General features: G+C 41.6%; 2 protein-coding genes across 15 annotated transcripts in view; one reads left to right on the top strand and one right to left on the bottom strand.

Moving 5' to 3' along the window:
* cfap36 (cilia and flagella associated protein 36) overlaps positions 1-10,453 on the bottom strand; it is a 49,329-nt gene extending 38,876 nt beyond the window's left edge. For 2 of the 3 annotated variants that reach the window (XM_055639870.1, XM_055639872.1), the window contains exons 1-3: positions 10,195-10,453; positions 9,878-9,942; positions 9,734-9,775 (exon numbers count right to left, since the gene is read on the bottom strand). In XM_055639870.1, the coding sequence (XP_055495845.1) occupies positions 9,734-9,775; positions 9,878-9,942; positions 10,195-10,438 (351 nt within the window). In that variant the 5' untranslated portion in view covers positions 10,439-10,453. The remainder of the gene's footprint in view (positions 1-9,733; positions 9,776-9,877; positions 9,943-10,194) is intronic. The other variant, XM_055639871.1, reaches the window with a different exon arrangement.
* A 3,452-nt stretch (positions 10,454-13,905) lies between these two features.
* The window catches only part of LOC129699781 (girdin-like), a 149,110-nt gene continuing 136,120 nt past the window's right edge, over positions 13,906-26,895 (top strand). For 8 of the 12 annotated variants that reach the window (XM_055639865.1, XM_055639861.1, XM_055639859.1 and 5 more), the window contains exons 1-2: positions 13,908-14,560; positions 14,671-14,771. In XM_055639865.1, coding sequence (XP_055495840.1) covers positions 14,501-14,560; positions 14,671-14,771 — 161 coding nt within the window. In that variant the 5' untranslated portion in view covers positions 13,908-14,500. Of the gene's footprint in view, positions 14,561-14,670; positions 14,772-26,895 lie in introns of all 12 variants that reach the window. The other 4 variants (XM_055639853.1, XM_055639864.1, XM_055639852.1 and 1 more) reach the window with 3 other exon arrangements.

Below are 26,895 nucleotides of genomic sequence, written 5' to 3'. Positions count from 1 at the left end.
ATTTAAGAGGGAGTTAGATGTGGCCCTTGTGGCCAAGGGGATCAGAGGGTATGGAGAGAAGGCAGGTACGGGATACTGAGTTGGATGATCAGCCATGATCATATTGAATGGCGGTGCAGGCTCGAAGGGCCGAATGGCCTACTCCTGCACCTAATTTCTATGTTTCTATGATACCTGCCTCTGAGCTACACTGTTTATTCCAGTTTATATATATTTACAGGAAAACCAATTAAACAGTTAAATCTGACACAAATTAGAAGGGTGGAGGCTGATTATTTTCAAAATATGGAGCTGGAAGTCTCCAATCTCATTCTCCTTGGTTTTTCCTGACACGATCAAGGATTACAAGTCTATCTTGCACAAACCTCTTCACTCTTTCTCCTTTCAATGTGCACACACTTGGTTTTGATTCCGTATCGATGTCACTTCTTCTGCCGTTAGCTTTGTGGCGAGTTTCTGAAGTTGGAAAGGTGGCCGAGAGTGAGGAAAGGAAGGAGAGGGAGAGAGTAAGAGAACATGACTTGAGATTTGAGTATAAGAGCAGGGAGGTTCTACTGCAGTTGTACAGGGTCTTGGTGAGACCACACCTGGAGTATTGCGTGCAGTTTTGGTCTCCAAATCTGAGGAAGGATATTATTGCCATAGAGGGAGTGCAGAGACGGTTCACCAGACTGATTCCTGGGATGTCAGGACTGTCTTATGAAGAAAGACTGGATAGACTTGGTTTATACTCTCTAGAATTTAGGAGATTGAGAGGGTATCTTATAGAAACTTACAAAATTCTTAAGGGGTTGGACAGGCTAGATGCAGGAAGATTGTTCCCGATGTTGGGGAAGTCCAGAACAAGGGGTCACAGTTTAAGGATAAAGGGGGAAATATTTTAAAACCGAGATGAGGGGAACTTTTTTCACACAGAGAGTGGTGAATTTCTGGAACTCTCTGCCACAGAGGGTAGTTGAGGCCAGTTAATTGGCTATATTTAAGAGGGAGTTAGATGTGGTCCTTGTGGCCAGGGGATCAGAGGGTATGGAGAGAAGGCAGGTACGGGATACTGAGTTGGATGATCAGCCATGATCATATTGAATGGCGGTGCAGGCTCGAAGGGCCGAATGGCCTACTCCTGCACCTAATTTCTATGTTTCTATTTTTTCTATGACGTGACCTCTGTTGGTCCAGCAAAACAGAAAATCCAGCAAGGCTCTGGAAGCAAGGGTACAGGAAAAATCAGTGGTGCACCTGTACCTCAATGTAGAAAAAACAAAAAAAGGGACTAACAAGTTGACACTTGCTTAGTTGGCTTAGTTAGGTGCACATGTGGAATATTCTATCAATCACCAGCATAGGGTTTGATAAGGGAATCAGCAGTTGAATAAGAAGGTCTAAGAAGGAACTGCAGATGCTTGTTTAAACCGAAATGTTAACTGGTTTATTTTTCCACAGATGCCAATTCACTGGCTGAGACCTTCCAGCATTTCAATTGTTGTTATACCCGTCATAGCCTCCCCGTGCATTGATTACATTGCTACCTGCTGGTTGGCACTTCCAGCAATGCACAGATTATGTCCCTCCAGGCTGCGATTATGTCATTCCCCTGCTGCGAAGGATGGATTTGGCCATGTTGCTGTATAGCATTCCTTTTGGTTGGATTATTCAGTACCATCTTACTGCCTGGAAGATGCACTGGTATTTGAGAAGGTTCATTCCATACAACTAAATAATAGAATACTACAAGGCTGCTCCCAGGGAACAATATCAACTGTTGCTGCAAAACCATTAACTTATGGAAATACATTCAGACATTTGGAATCTGGTTTAAAGATACAGCGCGGAAACAGGCCCTTCGGCCCACTGAGTCCGTACTGACCAGTGATCCCCGCACATTAACACTATCCTACACACACACACACACGCAACACACTTATACTAGCAATGTTACAAATACCTAACCTTCAGCGGCATTGCAGTCTGCCACTGGGGGGGATTAAAATGCCGTTTTGTACTGCCTATCGGAGGCGGACTTCCTCGGGCTGTTAGCTGCTGCAGAAAAATCGACCCGCCTCCGGTTCGCGCTATATTTTTTTTTTAAAGCTGGACAATTTAATATTTGGATTAAAATGAATAGCGACTTTGAACACCCTCATCGCCTATAACTTGACGGATCACAAGAAGGGAACGAAGCAAAGTGTAAGTCGTTTATTTTATATATAATCTTGATTCTTGGGATGGCTTTAATCTAATTTTACGTTGCAAAAATGTGATTTGTTTTTCCTGCCGATACGGGGTTCAAATTCACCGCAAATGCAACGATCCAATCGATCGCGTTCCAAAAGCAAGATGATTAAAATGCCCAGTTTTTTTTGGAGAAGAGACGTCTAAATTGTCTGTATTTTGTGTTATTCTCTTTCTCCATGATCATTATTTTTAAACTAAATATTCACAACAGTTTGGATCACATGTATTGTGCAAAAAACAATAATTTGATTATATTTTGGGTAGATATTTCTGGATTAATTTATGGGAATTAAACATTAAATTACTTCCGTCTGGGATATAAATTCATGACAGTGAGATTTAAAATCATGTTATATTGTGAATTCTTATGTGAATGAAATTAGTTTGTTATTTGGATACATAGGCTATTTAAAAAAAATTATCCTTTTCTTAAGAAATTGAATCTACAGGACATTGTTAATGGGAAAGTAGTGGGCAGAAAGGCATGTCATGTGTGGTTTGAAGAGCAAAAACTTGTAGTTTACAATGCCAAAATTGAAAAGTTGACGAAAAACAAGGTGGACAGAGTTGCTTATTGGTTACAATCTGAGGAGTGTGATGATGCTACTGATTATGATATGCCAATGTACCAGTAAGATGTTTTATATTTGTTTCAGAATGCTTCAATCTAAAATAACTGAAAATTTCATTCAGTTCTCTTACTTTTTAAGAACGTTATGGGCTTTTGACTGTCCACGATCACAGCTTTTGTGTGGAAAAGCAATAGGGAACACGATGCTAATTTCCAAGTATGAAATTGGCCATAACCTTTTTAATACTGATGATATGAAAGTGAATTAGGTGTCAAATTAAACTTCTTTTTATGCTTTATCTGATGAGATAAATTGCAGACTTGATTTTTAAAATCTCAAAATGTTGTAACATTGCTACTTTTACCAAGCCAATTAACCTACAAACCCGTACGTCTTCGGAATGTGGGAGGAAATCGGAGATCTCGGAGAAAACCCACACTGTCAAGGGGAGAACGTACAAACTCCGTACAGACGCTCCGGAGGCAGGAGGCGGAGGGTAGATGGGAGGGGGACAGAAGGAGTGGAGACACTTTTAAGAAGCCAGACAACTTTTAATGAAGTATAGCGGGCAATTAACATTACCGCTCGGTTTTCCTTGGTTCTGAAAACTCCAATGAGCCAATTAAAATACCTGGTCAGCAAAGCAGATTGCCTACGTCTACCTCGACTGCCTATAACTACATGGTGACCCCACTACCACTGCACTACGAGTTCAAAAGAACCATGCCGACCAATTTTTACTCGCGGAAAATTTTTAAGCATACTGAAAAGTTTTCCTCGACCAAACTGAGGCCTCGAGTATGCGGGAACCTCTCTCGAGCATGAAGGAGAGTTATAGTGACCTCCTAGGACCATGTGTCAAACATGCTGCGAGTTTGGGGCGAGTGCAAACTCTTCTAAACTCGCAAATTAGGTCGCCATAGTGGGACAGGCCCTTTATCGTACACTGTGCCAGCCGTCTTTTACCTTCCTGTTCATCGCGGGTGTGAATGTCAGATAGCACTCCCCCGCTTTCCATGACCCCCAGTGCCCTCGAGCTTGAAAGTCGAAGACAGTTGCTGAAAAGTCGCATGTGGGACAGGCCCTTTACTATCTTTGTACCGAGGTTAGCACTCGAACACATTAAAAACCTCTTTGACTGCTTGGTCATGGAAATTACATAAATAAATATATAGAGATATAATTGGAATATTGTACATAAATTACATGATCTGGCCAGATACATTACTGTATCCTATATTGCTATTTGTGAATATTTAATTGAGAAAAAAAAACATTGCTTTAGTACATCATGTTTACGCAAGGCAATCGGTAATCCCGAAGAAGTTTTTTTTAGGCTTGTACATAGGCGATGTGGACTGAAACACTCATCAGGAGACGTGAATAAGAAATGGAACCGTAAGCAGTGAATGTTTCACATGCATTGCACGTTATCACAGTTAGTATTGTTTGTGATATTTGCGAAGTCATGGATTTTTCATGTGCAGATAGAGATAAATAGATTATGCCACCTGCAAGCTAACCTCTGATAATTCCCACACACTTTTACAGTTTTGTGCTGGAGAATAAATATGTCAATACGTGGAAGCAGGTTGCACTTGGTCCCTATCTTACGAAAAGTAAAACATCTAAAGTGCTCATGGACTATTCAGCGTGCAGTGCAGTATTAGTTGTGTAGACATTTTAACCTGAAAGATTTTCTGGTAGAATCTCTGTAAAGGGCGTTGCATCACAAATCACAGAATTTGGTAAGTGCTATTGTATTGCAAAAGCAGTAAGAACTTGATTGGAAGCATCAAAAGTTACCAGATTTAACAAATTAGGAAATACTCAAAGATGTGAGCAGAAATGCAAAATGGAAATGTAAAGTGGTAAATAAGGAAAACAAAAGTAGGTGGTTATATTGAATCAGTGTAATATAGCACTTTCGAAAAAGGGAACAGCGCCTAATGAAAGGTACCATTTCAAAGTCAACAAGCATAGGGAGCATGAGGGAAAGATTGAGTTTAAACAAGTTGGCACAGGCATTCAAGAGGCTGGTTATGGAACATATATGCTCTGGGAGGCTGGTTATGGTACACATTAAACCCAGCCTACCAAGTAGCCCTGATCCACTGCAGTTTGCCTACTGCCGCAACAGGTCCATGGCTGATGCCGTCTCCCTGACCGTACACTCATCCCTGGAACACCTGGATAAGGACACCTTCACATGTTCAATAAACCGGATTCAGACAACAGAGTTTGATTCATTAGGTATTTTATTACACTACTAAATAAGGCACATACACTCACGTATCCCCGTATATACCCATACGCACTTGTAAACTCCAAGTACACAGCAGAGCACGCCGCAGGATATTCCTGTTCTTGGTCACCTGGCACCGTTCACGACATGGTCCAAGGTTGGGGCCAGGTCGTGAAAGGGCACCCAACATCATCCTTTATTGCATTTCTTATCAGAGCAGACACTTATCATAAGCCCCCCTTGTCTGCAATGTTTCTGCACTATTAGCGGCAGGGGGCACAGATAGTCTACCCAACTGTTGTGTTTTGTTCACCAACGCTCCATCAGACTCTTATTCATGGACTACAGCTCTGCTTTCAAAACCATTATCCCAACCAAGCTCACCTCCAAACTCATGGATCTTGGAGTCAGCACTCGCCTCTGCAATTGGATCCTCGACTTCCTGACCAACAAACTACAATCAGGGAGGATAGGGGACAAATCATCCTCTATGATAATCCTTAACACTGATGCCCTGCAAAGATGCGTTCTCAGTCGCCTGCGATACTCTTTATACATTCACAATTGTGTAGCAAAATACCAATCTAACACAATCTATAAGTTTGTGGACAACACGACCATAGGCTGGATATCAAATAATGATGGGGAGTACAGATGGAGATTGAGAATCTTTCAACTTGGTGCCAAGAGAACAACCTCTCCCTCAACGTCAGCAAGACAAAGGAAATTGTGATTGACATCAGGAAGTGGAACAGTACACATGCCACAATATACATTGATAGTCCCGAAGTAAAGATGGTGGAAAGTTTCAAATTCCTCGGAATAAATATCATCAGCATTTTGTCCAAGATGAACCACATTGAAGCCATCGCTAAGAAAGCACACCAATGCCTCTACTGCCTAATACATACAATAAATTAAAACCTGGCATTATTTCACAAAACATGGTAGAGCTAAAATTAGAATTCATTCAGGTCAAATAATATAAATACTTCTAAAATAGTTTTTTTTTTTAAATGGGGCTCAACCTTGTTTTTGAAGTAATATCTATATGTCAACACTTTCAAGAAGCTTTCAATTCGATCTGAGCAGATCTGTTTCTAGAATTTTTCACCAGGCAATCAGTACATAAATAATCAAAAGCAAGATAGAATAGAGCGTGCTCTTCCAACAAGGTGTTAAAAGAAACCAGTGAAGTTTCATTTGTTTTAATTGTAGCCAAGTAACAAGTTTCAGAAATGTAATGTAGCACATAACATAGTTGAAGTATTTCATGTGGAACATGTTGAATATTTGCCATTCAAAAAGGCTTAGCAGAAGTCATATTTGGTTGCAGTAAAACTGGGCATTGACAGAAACAATTCAAGATTGCCTTGTTTTACAAATTTGATAACAAACTTTAGGATTTTCAATGATGTTTAAAAAATATTAAATGGGTAATATGAATAATGCTCTTCTACACAGCATCTTGGAAAAAAATACCAATTAATTGGCAATATGAAATATGCATGAGTGACATGGCACTGATTGATAGCAATTCCATGGATAACAGCCAGCTAGATTCAACAGATACATCAGGGCACTCTAGATTTTGACTTTCACATTGAACCACAAAGCATGCCAAAGGTCAAGTGCAGGCATATCTCACTGCATAGCTAAATCACTGTATAACCAAATGGTTAAGTAAAGTACTGAATATAACTGGATATATTTCATATCGGGATACATTTCCTATCTGGGTTATCGACTTTACTCCAGGTATACTTGGCATATCGAGGGTGGCGCCATTCATTTAAATGCGCTTTGTGAATTGGGTGGAATTGAGTTGGATGGCATGGTGACATAGCATTTAGCATTATTATCTCGTAGCTCCAAGTACTCAGATTCAATCCTAACCCCAGCTGCCTCTGTCGTTGTGGATTTCCTCCTGCATTCCAAAGATATGCTGGTAAATTAACTGCCAATGCAAGTTGAACCATGATGTCGATAAAAAGATAGGCAAGAGAGAGAGAAAAAAATCATGTGACAAGACTGCGGGAGCGAGGGGAGGGGGAAATGATAGGATTGCTCGACTGGATTCTTGCATGGACCCAATGGATGATAAACATTAATTAAACCACGTATGTGTTTACAATAGACAATAGGTGCAGCAGTAGGCCATTCGGCCCTTCGAGCCAGCACCGCCATTCAATGTGATCATGGATGATCATCCCCAATCAGTACCCCGTTCCTGCCTTCTCCCCATATCCCGACTCCGCTATTTTTAAGAGCCCTATCTAGTTCTCTCGCTTGAAAGCGTCCAGAGAACCTGCCTCCACCGCCCTCTGAGGCAGAGAATTCCACAGACTCACCACTCTCTGTGCAAAAAAGTGTTTCCTCATTTAATTAGTTAATTTTAAGTTAATTATATACAAATTTATTCAACTGTCACAAACTGCCTCAGATTGTCAAGATAACCAGTCAGAAGGCACTTTGTAGCTTAATTTCTATTAATTAATTCCGTAATTTAACCTCACCCCATTTCATGTAATGGTTAAACGAGCAAGGCTAACACGATTTCTGTGTGCCTTCAAAGATTATTGCAACAATGACCATCCCATGAGAGGCAAAAATAGAATGTCGCTTAACCAATTCCACGATCTTTTTGTAGAAAACTCAACAACCTCATTGTAGAATTTAGAAACAAGGAATTGCAGATGCTGGTATACAAAAAAAAGACACAAAGTGCTGAAGTAACTCAGTGGGTCACGCAGCATCTCTGAAGAAAATGGGTAGGTAAAGTTTTGACCTGAAACGTCGCATAATCATGTTTTCCAGAGATTGCCTGACCAGCTTAGTTACTCCAGAACTTTGTGCCTTTTTTATTCCCACTGTAGAATTACTCTAGCTATCAAACTACTCGAGCGGATGTCATAAATGTTAACTGTTATGTCACAATCGAGCAGAATGTTTCAACGGAAAATTATTACTTTATTCTAAGTAGCAGAATCACAAAGTTTATGGCTCTCATGAAATATCTGCTCATAGATTTTAAGTTAATATTAAACAAGACACGAACAGAACAATATACGTATTGTTAAAGCAAGAGTCATTCATGCATGTTTTGAATATTCAATTCAGAAACTAAAAGACCCTCTGTTTTTAAGATAAATCTTAGCTGTAGTAGAAAGAAAAAATGCTGACCATTTGAAAAACAAAGAAAATATTATGACAGGGGTCACAGACCTGATATAGTAATTTTGTTTCACTTTCTCCAACACTACCTGCAGGGTACTAACAGTGTTTTTAAATTAGTTGCAGTAACAAAAATATTTAGTAAATAACGAATCACTGAAATATCCCCAGCTACAGATATATTAGTAAACTTTAGATAATACAGACAATTATCAGAATGTCTCCAATGACCAAGCATGGTTTAATGCAAATAGCACCAATAAATTTTGAAAATAAGTAACAGATTATTCTTGACAGGACAGTTAACTAATTTCAGTGCAAATAAGGTGGTGAAAAAATCATATTATGAAAACCTGCAAATAACAACAGGAAGTTGATATAATGAGCAAGCAATCCTAAAGAAACTCCTTTCTGTCGAAATTGACAGCTTAATTAGATTATTATGGCATTTTATTGCTCCACTCAATGTTTCCATCTCATTCATGAGCAAGAGTAAACCACAATTCCCTCTTACCCAAATTGGCAATGGGACCAAGAAAAACTGAAAAATAAATTATTGGAACCATTTAATATTAGTTTGCCAACAATCTAATTTGCAACAGGGGATCAAGATCGGTAGGTATTAAAATATAACAAAGGAGATACAAATACACAGATTCCAAGAGGATATTCCAGAATTTTGACCCAGAGAACTGAAAGTACAACCACCAATGCTGGGGAGTGAAAAATAAACAAGATACCAATATATAAATACATTTCTGCTTCTCCAAAACAAAATGCTGGTATACACGGGGCAATTAATGGTGGGACCAATAAAAACACTAACTGGTGTAACTTCAGTATGGGATTACCAAATCCAACACATAGTTTGGAGATAGACCGTGGAAGAAAACAAATAGAACAGTTTGGAAGCTTGAGAAAGCCATGAGGAGATTTACTACAATTTGAGGGAAATGAATGGAACCTTCCAAGGACAGTCCCATTTAACCAATCACTGAAGTGATGAAAAAAGCGTAATGGCTTGGTCAATTATGTCACAAACAGGTCACAAGGGACAGGGGTATACACTGCACCATGGCCAATGTGACAAAATATATTATTTTCATATTTGATGAAAAGTGTTTCAGACTAGATCATGGAAAAATTATGAGACGTGTTCAAATACAATTGGGGAATTGTTAACTTGATGTTACAATGAGACATAGGATTGATAAGGATGTACAGAATAAAGGGACAAGGGTTTTCTGAGAATTAGATATGAGGGTGGGGTGGACAGGGATGGACGGAATAATACAGAAAGATAATTTGATTACTATATTAATTGTCATGTGGGCAATGTAGGCAACTTGCAATCCAGTCAGAATGATGTTGAAAAAACATAACAGAAATCTCAAGAACATGATGAGGGGTGAACATTTTAAAGAATCAAAGAAAATAAAACAACAAAAAAGACAAAATAAACTTGGAGAAAAATATAGGAGAGTATTAGTGAAAATTATCTTTTGCTTACCGTCAGGAAGCAAGTCATCTTTATTACTGCAGCATCATGTGTCTGCACGAATGCATTAAACAGATCAAATATGTTTTCAATGTAAATGACATCAAATATTCTAACGAGTGACAGAATTAGACTGTGTTAGCCAAAAGAACTCACCAAATCCTTGTAAACTTGATGGATTTCTGTATAAGATAACTTGTTTTCTTCTTCATCGTCAAAAACTGAAATAGAAAGAAATAAACATTGACACTTGTCTAATAAACATTGCATTCACCCTATCGCTCCGGCATCTGCAACCTATTTTCAGGAATCAGTAAATAGGTGAGGTCACAATAAAAGAGCGATAAAATGGGTATATTAATACCGAGTGTTGTCAAATCACAGAAGGCCTAAAACTCTGTTGCATGACCAATCTCTGAAAATCCAGGCAAAACATGAACGGAATGGGGAAAAATATCAAATTGACCGTTCACCTGCACAATTCTGTTCGATGAAATCAGTCACTGGAATAATCCAACACGGACTGCTGAGGAAGCCAGCAATCCCTTCCACAACCCACTCTTCCATTTTTCCCCCCCCGGAGCTGAGCGAAAAGCGACTCAGCTCACCACCAGGACGCCAAGGTTCCCGGATGAAAGCTGCTCCAAATATGTTTCCTTGACAACCAACGAGCTGAGCAAGAACAGCTTGGTCATTCAAGCGCAAAAAAAAGGACATGCGTCATGACACGTCTATGCCAAGTTTTATAAAAAAAAGGCAAGTTCGTTCTTCCGTGCTAATAGCATCTTCAGAATTCCGCCCGAATAATAGACAGGAAAGGTTGTGGTCACAATGCCATTTATGACAGGCTGCTCAAGCGCACAGTTTGCTCTTACCGTTCAACCAGCTCTAAAGCTGAAGGTCAATTCTGTGACTGAAACAGCTCTTTACCCCAAAATAATGCATCTAATTTAAAATGTGGGGTACGTAGCCATCAGATAGAAATACCAACTCCTAATTTAAAAATAAACGGAGGACGTTGAGGCATTTTAGCACGTTTTAATGCAAGCTTTTTTAAAAACATAATTCCAATGCATTCTGGCTTGCCTCCCCTATCTGCTATCTGTATACTTGTTATTCAAAGTTTTACTACCCAAATCAAGTACAACTGTCCATCTGCTAGTTGACCTATGCTGTCTTCATTTCTGGGAAATTGTGGTGATCACCCAAGCTCGCTAATGTTTGACTCCAACTTGTGTGCATCAATCCTCAATGTCAGATGCACAAGTGAAGCCTTAAATTCTAGGAATTCTCTGCATATATTTCAGGATCTTTTGCAATTGATGACAAGTTCCCAGGTTTCAGTGTGTTTAGAATGAACTCCAGGTCACTGCCAGCCAAATACTCACCTCCAGAAGTGCAAATGTGCCTTTGGTTTGCAGTAATCCATAAACTTAATTCCCTAAACTCAGGAGAGCTAATAATTTTCATAAATTGCCAAACTAGACAATTCCTAGATCTCAATAACTCCTGGTTAAATCACAGATTTCCTTTCAAGTTATTGTCCTTATATTTTAATCTCTACAAAGTTTTTGCCCTGATCTTTGCAATTTTCTACAAAAAAAATAAGGATGATCTTTACCACAGCAACACTTTTCCACATTAATTCATTATTCCTAGATATTCCTAGTCTTAAAACCGATTGATCCCTTTTTTCCTTAATATTCAGAATTTTTCCCTAATTCTTATTTCTTCATCATCTCTAATTGTAATCACCCCACCGTAGCTTCCTTCAAGGCATTCTGAAATTCAGTCTCTGAAATTCTCTGCTGATGTTTTCTCCTTTTAAAAGCTGCCTGTCTTTTGATCATGTCTCAGTATACCATGATGTGAATCAGTTGATATTTTTTGATAATGCCCCAATGGATGGGTTTGTGACATTTTTTGCAATTTAATATTGTTATTATTTTCAATTTTTACTCTAAAATGTTGTTTAACCCACAAAGTTGCTTGATTAAGATATTTTGGAACACTGAATAGATCAATGAGTTTGGAGTTGTATGCTATCACGCTGCATCAAATCATAAACTCCACTTTTTCGGGGTTTTAACTTCAACATATTTGGTTTAAAAAATCTAAAATAGTATTCACTTGTTCACTTCAAATATAAATATGCTTATTAAAAATCTTACACTTACATGCACTCCTTCTCGCTCAATTGTAGTCCATGTCTACATTGTTAATAATGTGTTATATCATAATTCTTAAGAATATCCACATTCTTAACCAACATCTGCATTTCATTGTTTCTCCTTCTTAATAATTTTGCATCTGCACAAATCATTGAAATCCAAGTTTGGAGATGTTTCGTAAAAGCTTTACTCCTAAAAGGGCAGGCATTGTGATGAAGATTTTTCTCTCTCTTTTTAGATTAATCTTATGAATTTCTTTCACATTAACATTCATTTTTATGATTAGAATTAATCTATGGATATGCATTGTTGAAAACTTGTGTTAACTTTTCCAGTCATTCTGTTCAATAGCTGAACTCTGTTTGTGTGCTTAGTCCTCTCACATAAATTCAATTTAAACTATATTCTGGGGCATTTCTTTCACAAATCTCAACAGCATTCAACAGGCAAACTACACAGCTAGGCTGCAATTAACAAACATCGACTAAAATACAAACAGAAGAACCTGCAATTGTTGGAATCTGGAGATAAAAACAAACTGATGGAACTCAGCAAGTTAGGCAACATCTGTGGAGGCAGAGGTCACTATCAAAACTGAGAGTGTAGAGGAGAGACAGTATAAAGAGGCAAGGGGAAGAGGGATCGGTGAAGAGCTGGCAGGCAGTAGTTGGAAATAGGTGAGGAGGGGGATGATGTGGAGATGGAGCCGTGGATGGGTGTGGCGGAGGGGAAAGGGTAATCAGAGAAGGTAGAGACTGAGGCTAAAGATTATAGTGGAGGCAGCTAAAGTAAATTTTCAATGTCATTTAGCACAGATAATATTTACGTCTATTTTTTAATATTTAAATCTAAATTTAATTAGTTATTTAAGTTATGACATCGGATGGAAGCTGCATACCAAATCTCGTTGTGCTTATGTGCAATGACAATAAAATATATTATTATTATTATTATTAGAAATCTTAAATGTAATCTTATTTTTCAATACATTTTATTTTTTTATAGTCCAAGATTGGTCCATTATAAAAACGTAGGATAGGACAGAAGCAGATAATGAATCGTGTCCAGTCATATTCTGACAAAATACTTCAAAATCATGAACTATTTAGATTAAGTAAATAAAGAAGAATGGTTCCAGTAGCTGAAAGCCTGTTAATTGGAGGGCTCGAATTAGAGAAATCTGTTATAAATGCTTGGTGTTCTGAAAGCACTTTTTGATTGAGTGGTGGATTCATATTCAAAAATAAATTGGGCGAAATAATGCTGGGAGAGGAGGAAAGAGCGGAGGTGGCAGTGGCTGATGCACTCGTTTAACGATCCGGCGCAGGCTCGATGAATTGAATTGCTTTAGTTAGGACTGAACCACTGAAATATCGCTGGCCCAATGCACCATTGTTCGTACCTATATGCATTACAGTGCTGCATATGTTCTATATTACTGGAAGTGATCGTTATAGCATTGGTTTGCCTTCTTTTGCTGCAAATGACTATTCTGATAGAAATGCTTAGCATTTCCGCTGCAGCGGAAAGGTAGCGATACGTTTCCATCTTATGCCATATCTTCCTTAGCGTTTGACCCCTCCGCGCCATTACAAATCGGGGTGACGAAATTATCTCAGCTTACCTGATCAGGATTAATGAAAAAATGGAGTAACAAAACATTTATTATCTGCATTTGGATGTTTATTCACATGCATGCTATTAAAATTTTCATGGGACGTTTCTCTGGTGTGGTAACTAACAGTTTCCGCGCCGTTAGGCGTCACTGTTGATCCTTTGTTTCTGTGGCTTTTATTATGTTCGACCTCCATCACTTATACGGCGTTATATGTTCCCATCAAATCATGATTTCAGTCGTTGTACATTGCCTCGGTTTCTGGCGTTAAGAAATGTCTGGTCTTCACGGGTCTTTTTTCTCTGCGGCTGAGTCCCGCAGCCAGTTGACGGAGTGATACATCTTGGGAGGGGTGAGGCGGATGGATTTCGTGGCTCGGGACCGAGCGACCGTTGACTGGGGGAGAGAGGGAGAGAGGGGGGGAGCAGGGCTGTGACACGGCTCAGCGAGTGCGGGCTTGGCGGCCGTTAGTCGGATCGTGCTGGAGTTCAGGGCAGCGGAGGAGAGGCGATCGAAATACCGTTAGAGATGCTGTCGTTGTGTACGAAACATCGACCCCTCCTCTTAATTATACTCTGCCAAAATAAAGTATAGGCCGATTGATGAACGCCGGATGGTTTTTTGTGTGTGTCAGGGAAATAAGTTGGATGTTCAAATCCATTATTTGTGTTAAATTTAGTCAAAAGAGACCCCCCCCCCCCTCCCAAACGATCGGAGACTGACGGCTTTCCGCTGAAATCTATTTCTGCTGCTGGATGAAGTCGATTTTCTTGCAGGGATGTAGATGCATTAACGTGTAAAAAAAATGGATTTGGTGTAGTTTCGGGTGCATTGTACACGACCAAGATTCAAACGAGCCGTTTAAACCGATGTTTATGAAATTAGCTTTCGCCTCCACATAGGATGCTGAAAATCGGAATAAGAGGACAGAAAACAGCAGTGGATTTTACACCTTAAAAGAAACCCTGGATTTTGTTTTGCTGTTGGTTGAAAATGGAGAACGATTTTACCACGCTTGTTGAGCAGTTTTTGGCTGATCCTTTAGTAACTTGGGTAAGTGATTTTTAATTTTGAATATTTAATTCAACATTTCTAATTAAGGACTCTATTTTGAACCGCATAAATGTTTATTTTCGATATTTTCAATCCATGCTCCTTTATAGGTAAAGACTTTCGGGGCGTTAGCTCCGGCAAATGGAGGAGCACTTCTGGAATACATGGAGTTGGCTGATGGCATCTTTCTCAGTAACATAATGGTTCAGATGTAAGTATACGGAAGCATTTTGAAAATTTAATTTGATTATAATTGCTTATTGTATATTAAAGTCCACAAGAAGATGAAAAGGTGATGTATATATTCCAGAAAAATGAAATCCCTTTACAGTCGCCCTTTGATGCCCCGCGGCGAGACTGTTATTCCCTAGAGAATTCATTAGTCATCTTTTTAAGGAAAGCTATCCTCAAAGTATCAGGGAATCATTGGGTGCATTTATACTGTAGTTTCCACGCTCCACTTCTTCCCATATTCTGTGCAGTGCTGTGATTTCTAAAGGCAATTAATGTTAACTAGGAAAATTTAGATTAAGCTGATGCAGCATTTCCCTGCAATTAACAATTTGATAATAATAATATTAATAATAAGCATTATTTTATTATGCCAGGTTTTCTTTTGGTACTGCAGTCAACATACAATCGATATTTTGGATGTTTTCTAGTATTTGTTGCCATTTCATAGGTCTTTACCTATAAAGAAGCCAGGATTGAAAATGTAAATATAAAAGTAAATATTTACTACAAGGCATTCTTGTAGCAAGCCTTGTATAATGTTATTATACAAGCAAACTATAATAAAGTGAATAATTTGTGCAAGTCTCACCATATTGTATTTGTTTTCAAATATATCATGCTTGTAATATTTTAAATGCTTAATTTTAGGGAATTGTGTTTCTCTTAATTGTTCGGTTTTGTACAATTTCATTGATAAAATACATTCATGCAGTGATGACCAATTGACTTAACTCCTCAACATCAATGTGCTTGGAGCCAGTTTGGACTATAGATTCTAACACTACTATTGAAATTAATAATTTTTGCTAAGATGTTACAATTGACTGCAATTTTTTTTTTAATTGAGTATGAGGACCAAATGGGAAAGGTGATTTTGAAATATGCAATTTAACAAGAAGAAAAATATTGTGATAGAATGTTTATATTCTGGTAAGCCACTTTATCAACATTATTAACTTGTTTCAGTGTTTACATCTTACGGTGAAATCGTTTTAGGATTACAATTACATATTACTTGTTGTTATGAAATGGTTAGTAGTCACAGAACTTTACATGCTGGAATCTTGCAGTGCAAGGTGCTTGAGTAATTCAGCAGCCATCAGCTTGGTAGGCAGGTTCAGAGGGGAGAGAGAAATGTTTCACGTTGATTATCTTTCATCAGCCTGAAATGTTTAGTTATTTATTGCAGATTTCCAGCATTGGTCATAATATGGTATGAAAATATGATATGAGAAGCAAACAAGAAATTAATCGAGAAGCTCATGATTAGCAAAATCTCTGGATTCTTGGATGATAAATTTTAAAGAAAATTTAAAAATATCAGATTTTTGTCTTCTGGCTGTCGTTGGATTTGGTAAACATATTGAAGGATTCAATTATTTGTTGATCAAGAGCTTTGAGGGAAATATATGATGGAATTAATTAATAAATATAAAAGTAAATATTTGCATGAGATATATTTTGTCATGCAATTCAGTATATATTGTTTTGGTAATGGAAAAATTATTGAGACGCGATGCAACATCTGGAAATTAGAGTTCATTACTTTGTATTGTATTTTTCCAGTTTCCATTTATTTAATAAGCGAGTTCGGTATTCCGACTGCGCAGGCCCAGTTCATAGGTCACTCGCTATAAACATTCTCGGCTGCGTGTGTGCAAGCCTGCGTTTCGTCCATGGTCGGGCCCGGGTCTCCGGCGTGGGGGGGGCGCTGTTGAGTTGTTGCTGGGCCGTCCCGGTCCCCTCCTAGGTGTCCCGTCCCTGTCCGGGGGCGGCTGGAGGTGCCTGGGGTGGCCCTGGGTTGGCGGGACGCAGCACGGGGCAGTGGCGGCACTGGGCTTGCAGCCGGTGTGAAGGTGAGGTGCTGGCTCCAGCTCGGCTCTGCCTGTTCTGCCGGGTTGGCCAGCAGCCCATGACTGGCAGGGCGCCGGCCCGGAGCAGTGGTGGCCACGGACCTGCAGCCGGCGCAGAGGGGGGGCGCTGGCTCCTGCTCTGCTCCAGCTCCCGGGGACCCGTTCCCCGGCGGGCCAGGGCCAGTCGGCTGCGCCTCTCGCCTGATCCAGTGGCTTTCGGTTGGGCCCCTCGGTGCCAGCGGGAGCCGAGCGCCAGTCATCGGCAGGGATGCACACGGGGTGCTGCGGTGGCTCGGCGGGTCAGGCAACATATCTGGAGAAGGGTCTCAACCCGAAACATCACCCATTTGTTTGTGTCCCGTTTTGTTTGTGTCCCCGTTGATGGCGGGTGTTTGGCTTTCGCCGATGCCGGGGGGGATGGGGTTGGTCGGCGGCCGTTTGGTGGCGGCTGACGATCCCCGGCCCATTGGGTAGCGGATTCCTCAGGAGGTGGAGCGGGGTTAGGCTGGAGTTGGCTCTTCACTCTGCGCTGGCTGTGGGCCTGGGGCTGCTGCTGCTCCGGGCAAGTGTCCCATCGGTACGGGGCTGTCAGTTGGCCCGGTGGGGCAGGCGGAGTTGAGCTGGGGTTGGCACTTCTTCTCCGTGCTGGCTGTAGGCCTGGGGCCGCCGCTGCTCCAGGCAAGTGTCCCGTCGCCCCAGTTGTCTGCGGGGGGGGGGGTCAGAGGGAGAGATGGTCCAGTGGCGGTTCGACAGCGCATGCGGTTCCGGGGACCCGGTTCGATCCTGGCTGTGGATGGGGTTTGTTTGCGCGCAACAGCGCAGCTGCTGAGAATGTCTCTCCGCCGGTCCAGTCTCTCCCCCTGTCTCTCGCTCGCATCTGCCCCCTCTCTCTTGCTGTTACACCCTGCTCTCCTGCTACCTGGCACCCCCGTTCCTCAGATTAAATATGTCTTTATACATAAATTATGAAACAAGATAAGAATTTATACACAGTTTATACAGCCAGTGCTTCGTTCGCTTTTTCTCTATCGCGAATGACCTTTGACAAATCTCATGATTACTTGCGTTTTTCGGAATACCGAACTCGCTTATTGAAAATCAAGTATATCAACCCTCCCCCCCTCAGCATCCTCTTTGTGAATGTATGGTTCCTCATCGTAAAATATGATTGAGAACTTAAAGCCAAGATTGCTTGTCCAAAGGGACATGAGGGAATGCTGTGCACTCTGTTTTACAGAGACATGACTTGCCCTCAACAGTCCAGACTTGCCTATCCAACATGTCTTAATCCATCACGTGGACTGGATGGTGTCATCAAGAAAACAGAGAAGGTGGCGTTGACTGTCTCATGATAACATCCTGGTGGTGCTCTAACGTGGCAGTCTTGTCCAACTCCTATTCTCACCACGTGGAACATGTAACAGTGAAGTGCCATTTGTTCTACCTCTCAAGGGTACTTTCCTCCATCATCATAATTGCTGCCCACATCCTACCCCAGGCTGACGTTTGGCTAGCATTTGAGGAACTGTGTGCCATGCTCAACAAACACCATAGTGGCATACCCCGATGCCTTCTCCCTCATTGCTGGGGTCTTCAAGCTAACCTCATTGAAGAAGATACTTTCAAACTATTATTAGCGCAACACCTACATCATCAGAGGATAATACCCTTGACCACTGCTACTCCACCATCAGAGACACCTTTAGTTCCATCTCTCATCAGCACTTTGGCCAATGTCAGAATATCCTTCATGAGGGTGAATCCTCAGAAAGCATCAAGCCCTGATGGTGTACCTGGCCACGTTCTCAAAGCCTGCATGGACTAACTGGCTTTCCATTCAGCGGCATCCGCATTGTCTTCTTTGTTTAGTTCTCCTGTCAGATTAATTCATCATCCGTGTCTCCTCTGTCCCATGGTTCTGCTCTCGCTCCCCCACCTCCAAGATGGAACAAGGGTAGAGTTCCACTGGTCCTCGCCTTTCATCATGTCAGCCTCAGCATCCAATGCATCATCCTTCGACTGTTTCGTCACCTCCAAAGTGATCCCACCACCAGTCATCTTCCCATTTCCACTCCTTTCCGCCATCCGCAGAAATCGCTCCCTCCACAGCTCCTTGGTCATAAGTGATAGGAGCAGAAATAGGACATTCTGCCCATCAAGTTTACTGTGCCATTCAATCATGGCTGATCTATCTCTTCCTCCTAACCCCATTCTCCTGCCTTCTCCATATAACCCCTGACACCTATACTAATCAAGAACCTATCGAACTCTGTTTTAAATCTCATTCCTTCCCACCCAAACCATCCCCTCTCCAGGTACTTTCCTCTGCAAACACAGGAGATGTAATACTTGTCCCATGCCTCGCCCTCGCCTCTATCCAGGAACTCCAGCGGTCATTCCAGGTGGGACAGAGGTTCACGTGCACCTCTTTTAACCTCATCTGCTGCATCTGGCATTCTTGATGTGGCCTCCTGCACATAGGCGAGACGAAACGTAGACTCGGCGAACACTTACACTTGGCCCACGAAGGCCTATTGGATCTCCTGGTTGCAAACTCCTCATCCCTCTGACCTTTGTCTCCTGGGTCTCCTCCATTGCAAGAGTGAGGTTTTCGCAAACTGGAGAAACTGCCCTTCATGGACTGCTTGGGTAGCCTGCAACACAATTGTATGAACATTGAACTCTCCACTTTTAGGTAACCACTCTACCCCACTTGGACTGGCATGTATTTCTCTCCTCCAACCTCCCCAGCCTTTCTCTGGTTTTACAACTTGCAACTCTTCAATTTGTCTGTCTCGCACCTTCTGCTTTAATTTCTGACTTTTGTTCCAACCATCTGCATATCAAAATGCCCTCTTGCCTGTGTCCACCTATTACCTGCCATGCATTGTCCTGCCCCATCTCTTTTCCATCGTTCTTACTCTTCCCTCTCTGCTCCCCTCCCCTAACAATCAGTCTGAAGAAGGGACTTGAAACTTCACCTATTCATATTCTCTAGAGATGCTGCGTGACTCATTGAGTTACACCCAACACTTTGTGTCCTTTTGGATGGAGTTTTCACAAGCACATGCAACCTCTTGCTTCTACAGTCTGAGCCACTCCCCCCCCCCCCCCCCCCCCCCCCCCCCCCCCCCCCCCCCCCCACACACACACACACACGCACACACACACACACACACACACACACACACACGTACGTTGATACGACTTCTAATAATGGCTGTGTCCAATAAGAGCAAGCTGCTATGACTCAGTGACTACCCTTAAATCAACTCCTGCCTCAGTAATGATGTGGACTCACTTCAATTCGTCTACCACCGAAGTAGTTTGACAGCGGATGTGAGCTCAGATTCTCTACGGTACATAGGAATATGTAGACAACCAGATCAAGTTGATTTTCATATGTACAAGTATGGTGAAGTACAGGTACAGTGAATATCCTGCAGCAGTATCACAAGCTCATTGATACTGAGAGCCCGCAAAACATAAATTATACATAAGACGGCAAAAACTATAAAGAATACGCAAAACCAAGGATTGCAAGGATGTGGTGGTGCTTAAGGTGGGTGATGTACCGTGATGTACCTTACCCTAGGACTAGAGTAGTGCAGTAGGTTCAAGAACCTGATTGGTATAAGAAAGTAGTTGTTTCTGAACCTGGTGGAGTGGGACTTTCAGCTTTTGCACCTTTTGCCCAATAGTAGCAGCGAGAAGATGGCATAGCCCACATGGTGAGGATCCTTGATGATGGATGCTGCCTTCTTAAGATAGTGCCTCTTGTAGATGCTTTCTCTGGCGGGGAGGGTGGTGCCCATGATGAACTGGGCTGAGCCTACCACTATGTGCAGCTTCGTACATTCCTTTAGATTGGAATTGCTGTACCAGGCCATGATATAATTACTCGGGATATTTTTTACAGTGCATCTGTAGAAGTTTGTTAAGAGTATTTGGTAACATGACCTCAGTTGCCTGCTCAGTCCACTGCTCCACTCTTCCTATACTTATGATTGTAGCCGAACACGGCTCCAATGCCATCTTTAAATTTATTGACAAAGCCACTCGATACAGATAATGATGAGTTAGAGTACAGGAGGGAAATCAACAATCTGGTTGAGCGGTGCCAGAACATATACCTTGCTCTCAACACTAGCTAGACCAAGGAGCTGATTGTTGACTTCAGATAAGGAAAACCAAGGGATCATGCACCTGTCTTCCTTGGCAGGAAGGTGATGGAGAGTCAATAGCCTCGGGTTCCGGGGCGTATACATGTCTGATCTACCTTGGGCCCAGCACCTTGCTTTAATGATAAAGAAAGCTCGTTCATTCAGAGGTTTGAGGAGATTTGACATGTGGTCTTGTAATTCCGGTTCTAATCTTACCCCCCTAGTCTGGTTCAGTCAAACACCGAATACAAAGCACTGGTAATGAACTCTCTTCGTGATCCAACACCAATACAATACCTAGTCCAATACCGTGGGTCCAATCTTTGTCTCTACTTGTTCAGGCCCTTCACCCTCGTGCGAATAGAACAACTCCGGAAGATCAACACACTCCCATGCGCTATCCCAGAAGATCGACACATCCCAATGTCCTCTCCCCTCTTTTATACCCTCACGGACCCTTGCTGCAAAATTCATGGGGTGGGGGGGGGGGGGAGGGGGGCAAGCCCCTGCAAGCCAATCATCAATAAGGGTTATAAAATATATTAATTGACAGTTCCCTAACCCAATCACAAAACATCACATAACATAGTTTTGATCCAAAGCACTTGGTGGGAAACAGTTCCATTAAGCAAAGAAACATTCTACCAGGTAAAGTAAACAATTTGGGCAAGGCCCCTCTCCTTGACCAATCACGAATAACAGCGCGAAGACCATGCAACGTAGTTAGCAACATTATTATAACCCATGTTGTCTGAAGAAGGGCTGTTCAAGATTTTGATGGTTTGATCCAGGAAGTACAGGTCTCAAGCTACTGTACCTTCTTCCTTACAGTTGCAGAGAGAAAAGAATGTGGACAGGTTGGTGTTGGTCTTTGATATTAGCTGCCTTCTTGATGCAGTGCAGTGATCTCTTCAATAGTGAGGTCAGTACACGTGATGCTGGACAACATCGTCCTTGCACCCTCCTTCCTCTTGAGCATTCAAATTACCAAACCAGACCATGATGCAACCAGTCAATGGGTTCTCCAACATCTTCCTGAAGTTAGACTGACAATATTGGGCATTTTGGGTACCTGACAAAATGGAGAATTTCTGCTTTTGTAAGCCTGCTTAACATATTTTGCAAAAGCTCCAAAGACCATGAGGATCATGGCTCCAGAGTGTCTGTGGCCTGGGATGAGGTTGAATAAAGGTTGATGTCCAGATGACCGTTAATTGTTAATACGTACAAGGTTTTGCAGAGGGAGTTAGGTCCTGCTGCAAATGCATGCTTAGGATTGGTTGGGAAATAATGGGTTATAATAAGGAAGAAGGTACAGTAGCTTGAGACCTGTTACTTCCTGGATCAAACCATCAAAATCTTGAACAGCCATTCACAACCTTGTCTCGGCATCAAACCACTAATGGCTTTCACTACTTTTTTTTGCACCATCATGGTCTGATTTACTTAGAATAAATGATAAAATATTATACATTATTGTTGCTTGTAACATGCCTGTAATGCTACAACAAGTAAGAATTTTATTGTTCCAGTTCAGATCCGGTGCATAGGATAAATAAACACACTCAATGTTCTCTCTTGCACTCATTTAGCTAAATCAAAAATAAAACAAGTTAAGCTTAAAGCATTAATATCCCAAAATAGTTGGATGTTTAGATTTTGTTGAGAAACTCTAGCAGTACCGGCATTTGAAATATTATTTTTCTTTAGTTTCAATATTAAAAATATTTCTGCCCTTCAGTGTAACTTTTGCTTCTTTGTCACTATGGATTAATTGTTGGTTCCTTTTTCTTGGATGTGGAGTCTAACCTAATTGTAGCAGCCTAAGTATAAAACGCTTACAATCCTCTGCAAAGATGTAATGCAGAATTGGTGTCATAAAATGTAACCCATAGGTCTCTTCCTATACCTCGAGTGAATTTAATGACATTTTTCAGAAAATGTTAAGATGTCCTCGCCAGCATTGTGTTCTCAACCAGTTGTTGAACTGATTACTTGTTCAGTTCCTAAGATAGGTACAAAGTGCTGGAGTAACTCAGCATCTCTGGATAAAGGATGGGTGGCAATTCTTCAGACCTGGCCCGAAATGTCACCATCCTTTTTCACCAGAGAAGCTGCCTGACCTTCTGTTTAAGAAAGAACTGCAGATGCGGGAAAAATCAAAGGTAGAGAAAGTGAGAAAGCGGGTGAGGCAGCATCTATGGAGCGAAGGAATAGACGACGTTTCGGGTCGAGACCCTTCTTCAGACTGATGTCGGGGGGGCGGGAAAAATAAAGGAAGAGGCGGAGACAGTAGGCTGTGGGAGAGCTGGGTGGGGGAGTGGAAGGAAGGAGAAAGCAAGGACTACCTGAAATTGGAGGTCAATGTTCATACCGCTGGGGTGTAAACTACCCAAGCGAAATATGAAGTGCTGTTTCTCCAATTTGCGGTGGGTCTCACTCTGGCCATGGACAGAAAGGTCAGATTCGGAATGGGAGGGAGAGTTCAAGTGCTGAGCCACCGGGAGATCAGGTTGGTTATTGCGAACTGAGCGGAGGTGTTGGGCGAAGCGATTATAAAGCCTGCGCTTGGTCTCACCAATGTAGAGCAGTTGACACCTGGAACATCATATGCAATAGATGAGATTGGAGGAGGTGCAGGTAAACCTCTGCCTCACCTGGAAAGACTGCTTGGGTCCTTAGATGGAGTTGAGGGGGGTAGGTACAGTGACAAGCGTAGCATTTCCTGCGGTTGCAAGGGAAAGTACCAGCGGTGGAGGGGGGAGGGTGGATTGGGTGGGAAGGGACGAATTGACCAGGGAGTTTCGGAGGGAATGGTCTCAATGGAAAGCAGAAAGGGGAGGAGATGGGAAGATGTGGCCAGTGGTGGGATCCCTTTAGAGGTGGCGAAAATGTCGGAGGAATATATGTTGTATGCGACGGCTGGTAGGGTTGAAGTTGAAGACAAGAGGGACTCTGTCCTTGTTACAAGTAGGGGGATGGGGAGTAAGAACGGAGCTGCGGGATATAGAGGAGACCCTGGTGAGAGCCACATCTATAGTAGAAGAGGGGAACCCCCGTTCCCTAAAGAATGAGGACTTCTCCGATGCCCTGGTTTGGAACACTTCATCCTGGGTGCAGATGCGGCGTAGACGGAGGAATTGGGAGTAGGGGATAGTCCTTACATGAAGCAGGGTGGGAAGAAGTGTAGTGCAGATAGCCATGGGAGTCAGTGGGTTTGTAGTAGATGTTAGTCAGTAGTCTGTTACCTGCAATGGAGATGGTGAGGTATAGAATCGGTAGGGAAATGTCGGAAATGGTCCAGGTGAATTTGAGTGCCGGATGGAAGTTAGTGGTGAAATGGATGAAGTCAGTGAGTTCTGCATGGGTGCAGGAGGTAGCACCAATGCAGTCATGTAGCGGAGGTAGAGTTCGGGGGAAAGGTCCACGGTACGCCTCGAACAAGGATTGTTCGGCGTACCCTACAAAGAGGCAGGCATAGCTGGGGCCCATGTTCGTGCCCATAGCTACGCCTTGGACTTGGAGGAAATGGGAGCAGTCAAAGGAAAAGTTGTTGAGGGTAAGGACCTCTAGGCGGGGGAGAGTATTAGTAGACGGGGATTGATTAGTTCTGCTGGTTCTTACTCTAGCACTTTGCACCTATTTTGGTACAAACCAGCATCTGCAGTTCTTTGTTTCCACGTTCAATTCTTGGTAGTTTTTTTTTTTACATGCTCTTTCGCTACTAAATTTGACTGCATTCCATTGCTGAATTTAAAACTCAACTGTATATTCCAGATTTCCACTCTCCAAATCTGATGTCCCAACATTTTAAGTAGCACGATATAATAAATCAAATCAGTTTTATTTTTGTTCACAGCATCACATAATTTTTCAATCACCTTTATGCACACATTTGTTTCATTTCCATATTATGGCAACGTTGATCAGTAGCTATTAGCTAATCTGTAAAATGTATGTTTGGTTTTCTATTACATTTTTGAAGTAGGCATGTGTTTACCAGTCTTAAAATTTGATTAAAAGCTTCAAATAGTTGTTAATTCTGACATCTTCCATTTGTAATTATAAATGCTTCCATGCTGGATTCTTTAATGTAATGTGTTTATACAAAACTTGGCTGTGGTTTTTGAAACACTAATGTTCAAAATCCAGATATCAACAGATGGCCAGATATTATTGTCAGATTGGTGTCTGGATCTAAACTATATGCTTGTGCTCCCATTATGTGATCAAATTTCAAATTCGATGGATTTTGGACAATGTGTCAGTGATTCCTTTATCACTCTACAGGAGTCCTTTGAAGTAAGGTTAATCATAATATTTTTTGTACTGTTCATCGGCCAACAAATTCTACTTAAGCTAATGCATTCTACATTTTCTGGAGAGTAATTGTTTTGCTGGTTTCCAGTTCAGATGAAATTGATGTCAGTTGTCATAAGTAGGTTACTCAACTGCAAATAGCTGAAGGTCATTCTCTGCACTATGCTGCCTATTAACCTCTTTGCAGAACTGGCCTATTTCGCCAGGCTACTTGTCAGTGAAGCATTCCAATTTGTTAGTTTACAAAGAAATCCATTCATCTGTAGTATGATTATTGGCTTGGAAAAGATTCAGACACTGAAAATTAAGTTAGCCTTTAGCACCGGACTGCTCCATTGTGAAAATGTAATGCTTAAAAATGATTTGTCTTCCAAATCTCAAATAATTGGTGAAAATATTATGAAATAATAATTTATATTTTAAAAGAAGCATTAATACAGGTCCAGCACCTTTAATCTGGACAATATTATTCTAGCACATTTGAAATCACTCCTGGAAGTCCCCTGGAAAATGTGCCTACCTCTACTTCTGCAGCCATTCGACCGGTCGACTTTGTCCTCTGCGGCCGGGGCTCTGGAACACCGGCCCGGACAAAGCTGGTTGGTTTGTTCCCATAACTGACTTCCAATGCGGTCTTTGCGGGCTGATATCTTGGCCCCCTGGCGCCCAAAGTTGAACATTTTGGTACTGTTTGACACCTCTCTGAGGCCCGAATGAACAGCCCAACCGCATTTTCAGCAGATTTGGTCAATCTGGGGTTGGCCCGGCAATCCTGCTGGGAAAGCTACGCCTTGAGCCCAGGGGTGGCTGCCGATCCAACCCTCATCGGGACTTGGGAGGGCAACTTGTTAACTGGGGTGCCTGTACAAGAAATGGAAGTTCTGTTGTAAATTTTATTTACATTTAATATTTGTTTTAATTAAGTTTCTAGATGTCCATGATGCTTTGGAGACATGGGAGGGGTATAATTAGGGGTATAATTAGTGTCACAGAGGTGTATTGTATCATTACATAACCTCTGTTTGTCTGGCAAAACAGATAATATCGCAAGGCTCTGGAACCAAGGGTGCCAGAAGATCAGTGGTGGACCTATAGTTATAAGCCTTCCCTGGGTTATGAAGGTCTAACTAATGGATGCCCCTAAATACAAATTAATTACCATTCCATTTAAATATCCAACGTATATGCATACATTTGATTCTACAAATCAACAGTTTCCTCCTGCTCCACTTTTAGTAATTGTTTTTTCTTATCAGTCATATAGCTTTTGACTTGGATAATGATACTGTAAAGGTATACGTTTTTGTATTTTCCAACTTTTTGACAAAAGGGACATAGCCATCTGTAACTGTTAGTTACTCGGGGACAGTCTGTATTTCATATTTACAGAATGTTGTAGATTGACCACATTTAATATTTGGCAAGACTGTCCTTTTTGGTATTAGGAAGAAGTGAAATGTTAAGAAACTGAGAATAAACTGGAACAGAATACGGAGGGAACATTTAGAACGGAGATGAGGAAACATTTTCACTCAGAGAGTTGTGAATCTGTGGAATTCTCTGCCTCTAGTTCTCTGGATACTTTGAAGAGAGAGCTCGATAGGGCTTTTAAAGATAGCTGAGTCAGGGGATATGGGGAGAAGACAGGAACGGGGTACTGATTGTGGATGATCAGCCATGATCACATTGAATGGGTTGGCTCGAAGGGCCGAATGGCCTACTCCTGCACCTGTTGTCTATTGTCTATTGTCTCCTCACCTGATGC

Source organism: Leucoraja erinacea, chromosome 8 (genome assembly GCF_028641065.1).
Source record: "Leucoraja erinacea ecotype New England chromosome 8, Leri_hhj_1, whole genome shotgun sequence".
Taxonomy (NCBI): Eukaryota; Metazoa; Chordata; class Chondrichthyes; order Rajiformes; family Rajidae; genus Leucoraja; species Leucoraja erinaceus.
The sequence above is the reverse complement of the archived record's forward strand: the minus strand, read 5'-3'. Positions and strand labels throughout refer to the sequence as shown.